The sequence below is a fragment of the Rousettus aegyptiacus genome, unplaced genomic scaffold, assembly GCF_014176215.1.
Source record: "Rousettus aegyptiacus isolate mRouAeg1 unplaced genomic scaffold, mRouAeg1.p scaffold_m13_p_18, whole genome shotgun sequence".
Lineage (NCBI taxonomy): Eukaryota > Metazoa > Chordata > Mammalia > Chiroptera > Pteropodidae > Rousettus > Rousettus aegyptiacus.
The window spans coordinates 9,149,842-9,161,974 of NW_023416293.1; the positions used below are offsets into that span (position 1 = coordinate 9,149,842).

General features: G+C 53.3%; 1 protein-coding gene and 1 non-coding gene across 2 annotated transcripts in view; both read right to left on the minus strand.

Moving 5' to 3' along the window:
• The window catches only part of USH2A (usherin), a 526,768-nt gene that overhangs the window by 1,760 nt on the left and 512,875 nt on the right, over positions 1-12,133 (minus strand). Inside the window, exons 65-70 of the mRNA XM_036235436.1 lie at positions 10,394-10,632; positions 9,404-9,612; positions 6,584-6,760; positions 5,132-5,215; positions 2,380-2,624; positions 105-176 (exon numbers count right to left, since the gene is read on the minus strand). Of these exons, the coding sequence (XP_036091329.1) occupies positions 105-176; positions 2,380-2,624; positions 5,132-5,215; positions 6,584-6,760; positions 9,404-9,612; positions 10,394-10,632 (1,026 nt within the window). The remainder of the gene's footprint in view (positions 1-104; positions 177-2,379; positions 2,625-5,131; positions 5,216-6,583; positions 6,761-9,403; positions 9,613-10,393; positions 10,633-12,133) is intronic.
• LOC118613482 lies at positions 4,851-4,969 on the minus strand. The gene has a single exon (XR_004955491.1). It is a non-coding gene; the product is annotated as a 5S ribosomal RNA (ribosomal RNA).

Genomic DNA, 12,133 nt, shown 5'->3' on the forward strand with positions numbered 1-12,133 from the left:
GCGCACGGGCATCCGGCTAGGCCCGTCGAGGAAACACCCCTTTCTACTGCGCAGCCCGCACGCCATGCAAAAAGGCCACGCGCTCGCGCCGCACACGGGGCTACCTCGAAGTGCATGGTGTAACTTTTCAGGGTCACGTTGCTCGACACATCAGATATATCGGCCACAGAGTCAAACTGGAAACAAACGGGGGGGGGGGGCATCAGACAGTGTCTGGAACATTTTAAAAGACATTCTTGGTGTTCGCCCAATGACAGAGCGTAACTGCACACTCACGTTTAAGTTCTGTCCTGAGAGCTGTGTGTGTGTACACACGCGCGCGCACACACACATCACCACCACCAAGTCACCGCTCCGTAGCTGCTCCCCGCCACAAAGGGACTGCTGCCCTTTCGAGGCTCCCACCCTCCTGCTACGTGGGCCTGACCCCGCTTTGCAGGGCCTGGGTCACTGCTCCTCGCTGCGTCCCGGGGGAGAGGACAGAGCCACCGTCCAGTCCAGTCCCTGCGGGAGCACTGCGCCTTCTGCGCTTCCCGTCGGGGCTGCTGTGAAACCGGACTTACACTGAGACGCGTTTGGTCTGTCCCGTTTCTAGCCCAGAGCTCCTGAGCCCCTCCCCCAGAATTCCCCTAATGAGAGCCGCAAGGGTGTCTTGTCATGTTAATGAGGTGAACTTGAGACCACACCTAAGGGCACCTTGAGTCCCACACCCCTGCTGTGGCTGGAGGTTGAATCACCGGCCCAAGATTTGAACAATCCTCACTGCCTAAGGAAGTCTCCACAGAAACCTGGAAGCGCAGAGCCTGGGCTGAACGCAGGAAGATTCAGGGAGCCGGGCCCGAGGCGGGGAGCTTCCTGCCCTTCGCCCCTGCCTCGCCCCGGGCAGCTCTCCCACTGGCTGCTCCTGAGTTGCATCCTTTTACAATAAACCAGTGATGCAGCAAGTAAAATGCGTGAGTTCTGTGAACCACTCGAGCAAATCAATCACACCCAGGGAAAGGGCCATTGGAACTCCCAGCTGCAGCTGGTTGGTCAGAAGCCCAGGTGACACCGTGGACTTGGACTTGGCATCTGACGTTGGGGGCAGGGCTGAGCCCTTGACCCGGGAAGGGAGGCGGTGTCAGAACCGAGCTGAACCATACGACGCACGGTCACGGTCGGCGTCAGAGAACTGCTCATGGGAAAAGCTCCCCACGCGTTGGGACCGGTGAGCAGAACCCTGGCTGCACAGGACACCAGGGGCTCCCACGGGGTCTCCGTGCCGAGATCCCCTCGGGCAACTCGGGGAGCAGAGCGGGGCCCTTCCTCCTGCAGACAGACACAAGCCACTGCAGTGACCGTCGGCGTCCACCCCCTCCCGCCCCTGCGGCGAGTGCTCCGCGCGGTGAGCCCTGCGTCTCCACACCTGTGACCCCCGGCCCCCCACGCCTCTGCCTGGCCGCTCATCTTGGGATGGGCGCTTTGCCGCTGTGAGGAGCCACCCGTCCTCGGGTGTCAGGGCCAGGGGACAAACGCTGCTAGCACTTTAGCCCCTCCTTACGCCCCCATTTTTATTACTAGCCCCCCCAAGTTGCAGCTGTATGACCTACACGTTCCCCAGGTGATTTCAACACAGAACTCTGCTCCGTGTCCCCGACTTACGGACACAGAGGAGAAATGCCCCTGCCTCGCTGCCCGCGGGAATCGCTCTGCGGAGCCAAGAAAAGAATGCGAAGCCCCAGGCCCCCCCCCCCAAGACCTGGGAAATCAGCATTTCCGGGATAAGACCCAGGCCAGGTATGTCCACAGGTTTCCCTGGTGTCTCGGATGCTGTAACAGGATCCGTGGACTGTGGTTTGTAAACCACGGGATTTTATTAGGTTCTGGAGGTCGGATCCCAACCTCACGTGCAGGCAGATGGAGCAGCCGGCGTTTCCCGGGCCACAGCCAGGGGCATCTTGCCGTGCCCCCCACATGTGGGGGGGTGAGCCGTACACCCTGCGTGGAGGGGAGGGGTGCCATGCCCCCGGGTGGAGGAGGGGGGCACCGCACTCTCCGGGGGCCTCTCATCAGCTCACTCGTCGCACCCATGACGGCGGAACCCTCATGACCCCCCCGGTCACCTCCCAAAGGCCTCACCTCCAGATCCCGGCACCCTGAGACTGGGTGGGACGTGATGCGTGAGTTTGGGGGGGACCAGCGTTCGGCGTACGGCACCAGGAGATTCTAACTGCAGCCGCACCTCAGGGTGCTGCTCTGGAGTCGGCCTCCCTGGGCCCTCACACCTAGTCAGACGCGGGCCCCCCGTCCCTGTGGTCTGGAACGTTCCCCTCTACACGACAGCCAGCGCCCCGGCCCAGTGACGAGGCGTGGGGGTGGGGGCCTTCGGGGACCACGTACCACGTGGGGCTCCCCCGGCGGGTAGACGCTCAGTGCCGACATCCTCTTCTGAGCAGGCACCAAGGGCGGTCTCTCCCTGACATACGGCTCTTTCTGGATCTTCCTCTGCAGTATCAGAGACAGGAAAATGGCCAGCAGGACCAGGCCCAGGATGGCCGCCGCCACGATGAACCACAGCTCGCTGTAGAACGCCGCACCCCTGCTCCCCCGGCCCGTCTTATCCCCGGGACTTGTCAGCACCAGGCCTGCAAAACCGGGGGACAGAGGAGGGGAAGGTGACTTCGGAGGGACCCTGCGGTCTCCGCCCTGATGCCGGACAGAGAGCAAGCGGGACAGGAGTTTCGAGCCGCTGGCCTCGCGGTGCATGTCTGTGCTGGCGTTCAGGCTCGGGGGACAGGCGGTTTGGGGTCGGCGGGCGCGAGCAGAGGCCCACGGCCCTCGGGAGGCCCGCTGACACTCAGGCTGAACGTCACCACTGCCCGGGCTCGCATCTGGGGAAGACAGTGGGGGGCAGAAGGGGGGCCTCTCGGGGCCTCTGAAAGGGGTCATCCAAATGACCTTGAGGAAGTCCTGCCTCGCCGCTGTGTGTCCCAGGAGCAAAGTCCTTTCTGGGCCCTGGGCTCCAGTGACGGCCAGCCTGGCCGACGATGCTGCAGACACCCCACTGTGTATGCAGCTGGCTCCGTGGAGACCCGGGGCCGCTTCTTTACGAACTAGCCCCGTTCCTGAGAAGTTCTGTGCACACTGGGCTTTGAGACCTCAGATCCCCTTCTCCAGCCCGGGCTTGCTAACGTGGTGGGTTTACAGTCCAGGTGCCCCGGCCTCCTGGGACATAGTGAAAGTTCCACAAGACACCACTCAAGGGCCCGGGAGAGCTTCCCGCAGACAGAGGCGCCTTCGGCAGCAGGACTTACCCTGGGTTTGTGTGCAGGGGCCGGCAGCTCTGCCGACGTGACTCGCTGTCTGTGACTCTAACGGAGGGTCGGGTTTAGTGAGCACGCCCTGTGGCCGGCTCTGTGCTTACAGGATGGGGGGAGGGGACGGGAGCAGCAGGTAGCCAAGGCTATGGCCATGGGGGAAGCTGGAGGCAGCCAGACAGACAGGAGGAAGGCTCATGGAGGCCCCTGCGGGACCAGGCGAGGCAGCGCCATGGTGCGAGCCGAGCAGGAGAGGGTCTCAGCCATCACCTCCAGCCCCGACGCCCACGGGGGCACCTGGGAAGCCCGGTCTGCGGGAGCCTCACATCTGCTCTCGTGGAGCATGTGCTGACGGCCGAGAGGCGGGACGAACAGTTACAGACGCCCGTTCACTCGCGGGGCAAACGTCCCCCGTTTCAGCACCTCGAGAACAGGGTGGGGGGGGGGTGGCTGCCCGGCAGGCACACCCACATTCCCGGGGGAAGGATGAAAGGGAAAGCATGTAAAATCGGTTGGGGATGTTCGAGGGGGGGAGGGAAGGTGACCGAAACTAAAACCTGAGTCCACGAGAAGGGGGACACTTCTCTGCGAACGTGGCTCTACCTCTGGCGGCTCCATGTTTAAAGAGTCACTTCGCCCCTCGGGGCCTCTGCGGCCCCATCTCTAAACCGAAGAGTCGGGGCCCACGCCCCAGCAGGCCGGAACCCCCCAGCTGTGCACCGATGCGTGTCGGTGACCGAAACGATGACCCTGCTTGCGCGCATGGGGCTGGGTCCCATGCACGTGGCACGGGGCTGTCGCTCCAGGAACAGATCAGGGGGCCCGGGACCCCTGCTTGGGAAGACGCGGGGAGGGCGCCCTGCCCGGGGGGAGCCTCGAGAAGCAAACAGCCCTCAGAGCAGGGGGAGGGAAATGAGGACTGCCTGCCTCTCCCGGTGGAAGGCGGCCTGAGGCGAGGGACCACGAACACTTAAAAAGCTACATCATAAAAGTTAAAACCGACCACGACCAGCTGGACAATACACCTGGAAACCCCCCATGACGCCGTGTGGACCTCGGCGTTCTTCCCTCGTCAAGAAGAACCCTTCTTTTCAGAGTTCTGTCACTGTGGGGATGCCGCCCCTCAGCGGGCTTCGCTCAGCTTGGGGTCCTGGCCCCCATGCGGCAGGGTCACTGGGCTGTGCCCGTTTCAAGAGCTGATTCTCAGCCTCTCCTGGTTCTGAACCTCGAGCTCTCATCTTAGTGACAAGCTTATGCCCCCCTGGGCCTCCATCTGTCCACTTGTGAAGATATTGGAGTTGCTAAACATATGCCAGATGAGGTCTGCTCTATCCCACAGATGCTACTGAATAAGATAAAGGAGACCGTGAGGGAGGAATTGTGTTGTGGGTTAGAAATCTTACACGGCCCAGACAATGAAAAGTCTGGAAATATAAAATAATGTTTTACTGTTTTTTTTTGTTTTTTTTTTTTTTTTTAGGCGAGGGAACCCTTGGTTGACCTCGCAGATTGCAAGGACCTTGTCAGTTTATAATCCCTTATTTTTATTTTTTATGCCTACAGCACCTGGTCTTCCTAGGGGGTCTCCCATCCAAGTACTAACCAGGCCCGACGCTGCTTAGCTTCCGAGATCAGAAGGGATCGGGCTTGTTCAGGGTGGCATGGCCGTAGACCCTTGAAGACTTTTAAAAGTTCCTTACAAAACTTAACGCAATTCCTTCCACATAGTCTATGCGAGTACATCGTTAGCACAAGTACGTATAAACGAACGTATGCGTGTTTCTTTAGCAAGATGAGCAGTGCTACGCCACACGTAACACGAGCCGGATGCTCACCGAGTCCAGTAGATGTGTCATACTGGATCAGGGGTGTCTTCACGGTCCCTTCATCTGTAGTGCAGATGACCTGGAAAAAGAAGGCTGGAAAAACGGTCAATGAGTCGGTCACCCGGCGCCCGCGAACGGAGGGCACGCTTCCACAAAAGAGCAATGTGTCACGGCGGGAAAAAGTCGGAACGCAGACTTCGAGGGCCCATTGTGAGGTTTTGCCTACTATGCAAACTTACGTCTAATTTTAAAATTATCAAGAAAAACAGCTAGACAAATTAGTGTAATGATAGCCTATACGTAGATAACGGAAGTAAAGAAGCTCGGAGCTTATGGAGCACGGGAAAAGAATTATCAGTGGAGAAAAGGTGATAATGCATGCAGTGTGCCTTGTTCTGCTTGGGGCCCAAACCTGCCCCTATGAAACTTACACCTGCACCCTTCGCTCAGGGACTCAGAGTTCCTTATTAAGCGGGAGACAGCAAAAGGGATCCTGGAAATCAAATGGTCTAAATGCCTCTTTCGATAGCCAGGAAACCGAGGGAAGTCCGCACAGATGGTTAGAGGCCTGTCAGGGGGCAGAACCAGGATCTGTCACCCGTCAGGCCACCTTCCCTTCACGCCAGCTTCCCAGGTGACCAAGATAAACTCTGAATATGAAACTGTGTAGCTGAGCTGCTGCACAAACGCTGTGGATAATTCCAAATACTGTAAACGCAATGCTGGAGCTCACTGTTTACATGTACTTTTGAGGCACAGTAAGTAGTATTTTTAAGAAAATTAAAAAAAAAAAAAAGACAAACAAACAAAAAAAATTGATTCACTGTATAAATCCAAATTGCTGAAGATGGCTTCACATCCACTGGTTCTGTGGCCATGTTGATCATAAAAAATACTTAATACCTGGTAATGTTTTTGCTCAATTCAATTTAAAAACAAGGGAAACCGAAGTAAACATGTACATAGGGAGAAAACATTCGGAGTCCAAGGGCAAAGGGCCGTTTACTCCAGCAGGCGCAGATGCCTAGCTTGGTTAAAGATCGCCCTACGCAGGGGCCGCAGAGGCTGCAGATGGTCACTGCCTGACTGGGCTCTGTCTGGAGGCCGCGGACGCAGCCGGACAATCTCTGAGCTCCCCAAAACGTGCTCCTCCGGGAGACTCGCTGATGACCTGTGGGGCCATCTCCCTCGGGAACGCAAGCTGCCCTTCCGTCTGCTTCCTCCTTGGGGACACCAAGGTCACCCGGCACTCAATGCATCATCACGTCGATGCATCAAGCGGCAGACAGGGAAGAAAACCTCGTTTACTCCGAGCAGTAACTTTTCTGCCGGAAGTGGCCACTTAAACTGAGACGTTTTAAGGGTGAGCCGTGGACAGTCACCTTCCGGACCGCCCGTCTCGTAAAGCTGGGGAGCCGCGCGCCACCCACGCACGCTGCGGAGCGGGAGCCGGACACTCACTTTTGTCCGCGGTCCTCGGGATGTAGAGGGTGGTGTCCGAGCCGCTGTACACGCGCTGGGCGCCGTCCATCAGCACGAACTCCCTGAGCGGGCCGTTCAGGAAGAAGGAGCCGCTCCAGTTGACACACACCACGGACGAATTGCTGTCCACGAGAAACGGGGCTCGGTACTGAGGCACTGGGGGCAGAAAGTCGCGCACTATTGAAACGGTAACGTGCGAGGAACCTTCTTTAAAAGAGAAGCAAACGAAAGAATTTTTTTTTTTTTTTTTTTTTTGGCCTTGCTGGAATCCTTTACATTTTCCTCGGTGCTTAAAAAAAAATAAAAAATAAAGCTGGCATTGGGGGTAAAGAGAAAAGCAGTGGGAGCGCGTGTGAGAAACGCTTTCTTGGCAATATGGCTCCTGCTTCCCTCCCCCCCAAAAAATCGATGCAGAGCGGTGTTGTGTGAAATAAAACTATTAGCATACAATGGTCCTGCTCTCCGACACAACCCTGGAGCTCGGATCTGGTTGCTTTTCCCCTCTTTTAACAGGTAAAGCATCCTTCACACTGTTAACTACAGCAGATAGCTATTTTTCATATCAAATCGATATTTATTGCTACAAAACCCCAAGGACTCGGTGCAGTTAATAAATTTTTTTTTTTTTTCCTCCAAAACCAAACTGCTTAGATGGTGAATTATGTCTTTTTGGCACCCATTTATTTTTAAAGCTTCTTCTTGAACTGTTAGTTTGTTTTCTAAGGTAGTTAAAAAGCCTTGCGAATACCAATTCGAGTATAATAATTCATTGCCTCGGCTAATCAATCAATAGTATAGTACATTAGTATATAATCAAGCTCAGGTCTTCTAAGTATTATATTAGGTATAAAAGTAATGTTTTTAGCATCTTACTGGCATAGTTTTTTTTTTTAATATATATTTTAGCTCCTTATAAAACAAAAGAATAAGAATCCTTAACTGAGGCTCATCTTTTAAATAATTTTTATAGAAACAAATGAAGGAACATCACATCATGTTATCAAGTCAGAAAAGATTTATTTCATGAAATCTCTTTTTCTCGGAAATAATATATTTGCAACAGCATTAAGATCCATCTATGTACTAAATTGGCTTTTAAGAAAAGAAAGTGGTAGAAATAAATTGGATATCTTTTTTTTTTCCTTTAAAAATTAAATGTAGCTGTTGCTGATGTTAGGGAATAAATACAATAAGAAATAAGTATGGTTTTGTGATTATAAGATTCAACCATGAAGACCAACGTGATTCTTATCTTTCAAGATGAGACATTTTCATTAAGCCATATTTTTTCCCTACGAATACTAAAATAAGGCCTATTTAAATATCTGTTTTTTCTAACACAAATTATGCCTAATATTACTGTTTGTTGTCGTTGTCTATGACTTCTCTCTGTGACTTAATTCGAGAGATTTCCATTTCTCTGTACGTTATGACAGTAGAAACAAAAGAAGGCTTGTAAATAATAAGAAAACAGGAGCTTAATTTGCTTTGCACGATTTGAAGAGCTTCCTGAGGAAATGAGTGACCGATCGAACAATCAAAATACTTAGGAATAACGGATCTGGAGACACGGAATGGTACGGCCACTGTCCCCTTAGCATTCGATGTACTTTACTGCACTTAATCCTCAAGACAATCTTTTCCGAATGGGCAAGTGACGACATGAACGCTTGCTTTTAAAAACGCCGACGCCAAATACTGAAGATGAGGTGATCTGATAAAACGTTTCTGGACGGCAAATCCGCAGTAAGAATACCAAGCCTTAGCATGTTCAAATAGCTGATGCAATCTGACACCACATTTATAAAAGGAAAAGGTGAGAAGCAACTGAAATGCCCAACCTATGCACAGGATGGAGTATTATACGGTCGTTTAACCTGATGGACAAAGATCTTTCAATGCCACAGGAAATGCAAATAAAATAACATCGGGTACGAAGAGCAGACGATGAAATTTTAATTACAGTGGGATCTCCGCCATGGGATAAGAATGCACAGGAAGGTTTTAATGGGAGGATTTATGCCGCTGGGTGATGGGGGTCACACACAGGACCGGCTTCGCGGGTGAGCGACCTGTGCGGCTGGACAGGTATCCTCCACACGTGGAGGGGCCCTGGACTTAGCCTGATGCTCTGCTGTCTCTCTCTGGAAATTCTTCATGATTTTTGAACGAGGAGCCCCCCCCCACGTTTCCATTTTCCACCGGGCCCCACATGTCACTAGTTCTGATGATAAGTACTTGCTTTACTCTTAATACTTTTTGTATTTGCCAGTTTTAAACAATAGACTTATATACCTTATAAAATTTGAAATTATGTTTAAAGAAAACTAATGTAAGGAGGCCTCGATTAATTAGTCGGTTGCCCTTTTCCGTGACGGACTGCCTTTCTGCTTTTCCTGACATGCCCTGTCTCACGGCTTTCTGGACATGCTGGAGATTATGCCATGCGATTGTAAATGGAAGGGAGTGACAATCTTCCTAAACAACAAAAAAAATCATCTCAAATGTTTATTCGTTTTCTTCATTTCAAATCATTAACTTCCCCTAAATTGGGTTTCACCCCATTACTACATGAAAAATCTTCCTAAACTCCCCTTTGGTCCTTGTATTATTAACTGCAAGAGGCATCTTTTTCCCCCAATAGTCGCTTTCACTGATGTCACAGTAGCATTCAATGAAACTGAACATGCACGCGAATCCTTTTAAAAACCGGGTTTTCCCTGCTTCCCGTGGCGAGCCTCTCCCGGCCGCGTCATGTCACCGAATCCCCGGCTCGTGGTGGCGGCCGCCCCTACTCACGTTCCCGCTGGGTGGTGAAGCCGATCCACTCGGAAGCACCGCTGCCCGCCTCGTTGTGGGCCAGCACCCGCAGCCTGTAGGCGGTGTGCGGCTGGAGCCCCCCGAGGCTGGCTCTGCGCCCCGGCCCGGTGTACCTCGTCTCGGTCTGGCCAGGAGCACAGGGAGCGGCCGCGCTGGGAGGGCAGGCCCGGTGGAGCTGGAGCTCATAGCTGCAGGGAGGATGGGCGGAGGGAGGCAGGGAGGACGGGTGGGGGGAGGGAGGGTGGGCGGGCACAGAGGGAGAAACGGGCAGAGAGAAATTAGGCAGCGGAATTAGTCTGACTCTTTTACAAACGCGTATACTTCGTGAGGAGACATTTCATTCTCGTTCAGCTGCAAGGTCTTGAGGATGCCCATTCGTGGGAAACCACTCCCGGGAACGTCTCGTGGAACGCTTCTGGAAGGGAGCAGTGGGAATGACCAGAGAGACGAGAGAGGTCCCCGCACGCACGCGCGGTACCCCCAGTGACGAGTCGTCCTCGTCCGCAGCGGCGGGTACTCCTGCGCAGAGGAGACTGAGAAGACCCTCCTCCGTTGACAGCAAAGGACACCTTGCTTTTTCCCGATTACTTTACGTACGACAACTTATTATTTTTTTTGAACAGTGGTTCATCGCGACATTTTTAATTAGCTCGAGGATACTCTGATTTAACCACAGAACTTTCTTACGTTCCCGCTGAGGGTACAGAGTGAATAAGTCCAGAGAACCACGAGGAGAAGCAGACTCTAAACGAACGCAAACACACAGCATCGTCTTTCAGATTTAAAGACAAGTTTGCGGTTTCCCTTTCTACCGTTAGTTATGATTTAGACGCGTGGCAGGGAGCGTTACCGCTCCAAGCAGTTTATCCGTCTGTCTGGCCGATAAGCATGCTTCTAGGGCAGAGTGGTGGATTCTACGTTGGCATGCACGTCTCGTTTGGGTTGGTTTGTCCAAGTCTGGCCAGTTACCTTTGGATGACGCCATTGGCAAAGAGCGGGGGACTCCACTGGAAGGAGGCTGTCCTCGAGGCCAGCGTCTGGATCTGGGGAGACGGCAGCCCCGAGGGGGGCGCGGGGTGAGTTCTCAGCTCTGCTGTGGGCCCTCTGCTGCAGCAGCTGAAGCACGTGCAGGCCTCCACCCCGACTGCGTACGTGGTGAAGGGCTTCAGGCCGTGAAGGGTCTGCTGGGTGGCCATGCCTTCGGACAGCTGCAGGAGACAAAGGACGAGAAGAGGCCACGTCACAGATCACAGACCGCAGGAAAACACGACCGTCTTCCCTACCTCCCGCGAACGGACAGCCCCGCGGTGCCGCGTCTGGAAGATGCGCCGTGGGCCGTGTGTACGATTTACCCTCAAGGAACCGCCCGCCCCCCGGAGAGGCAGTACTGAAACACGCCCGAAACGGGCGGATTTAAGTTAGCTGGAACTTTGAACTAACAGGATGGAAATCCCAAGGCATCACATCGTCCATTACCATGGAAGGATATTAGGAAATGGGACGGAATACAAAAATCAGTGATCGAATTCTGCGACCCTCAGAACGATCCATTCATGAACAATAAAATCCGAACTTGAATCATATTCCCAGTCGACGCCCACTGAGGTCTATGTTCTGCCATTGTTACCTGCTTGTCAATCTGGGGTTGCAAATCCCCTGACAACCATGTGAAGAGTTGGGTATTGAAGAGCTAAAAATGTGCACTTAATATATATTTGTAGATTTTATATAATTTATGTTAATTTAAGAGCTTGCTTGATAGTCCATCTTTTTCTCTGAGGGTACTGGTTTATATAAAAAATATCATAGTCTTTTCCCCAGTCATCTTTGTTACATCATAAACTTTTCAGTTAATTTGTGGCAAAGTTTTTAAGCTCATCGTGGTTTTATTAAATACTCTTTGGAACAGAAGTGTTTAGACACTGGAAACTAATTTTCACACTGATATAAGCTACGTGTAATTAAGAAGCGCTGTTATTTAAAAAATGCATACAGCAAATGCATACTCCAAATATAAATTATTTTAGTTTAATAATATCACTTTATAAGCACAGATAATCAAGGATTGATTGTATTTACATCATCCGTGTTTATTGAATACGAAGCCCCGAAGAAAATATGCTAATGTTCCCTTAACACTCGACAGGCGAGGCCCAGAGTCATCTTTCGAACCTGCTGCGCTTGGGCGCCTGGCGCTCTGGCCTCGCACGGGTCTCCGCGCTCACCCAAACTGCGCCCTAAATTGGTCGAAGTCGTTTATGATGTGAGCCTGGGACACACACGATCTCTCGTCATCTCTGCGTGTTCGTGAGGAATGGGGGTGACGGCCACACAGCCGAGCCGCAGCGGGGAAGGAGACGTCGCCGCGCTGGCTCGTGTCTGCGCGCGGAAGCAGCCGCGTGGGGACCGGTGTCGCGGACGGCGAGCGTCCTCCCTGCCGACGGCCGGGTGGGAGAGAGCGGTCCCGTGACCAGGCCGCCGTGTCCCCAACGTGCCTCGGGCGCCGAGGCCCACCGGGGCTGTGGCGAGGGGCCCTGCCGCCCCTTCCGCGGGACGGGGACTTCCTCCCAGTCGCCAAAAGAAAGACTGCGTTTGAGGGGGTGACGAGAGGCCTGCGTGCGCCACAGTGAAGACTCCGGGGACGTCCTTCGCTCTGTGTGTTTTCTTCTTTTTTGTGTTAACATTCACGCCGCCGCCAGTGGCCGTTTG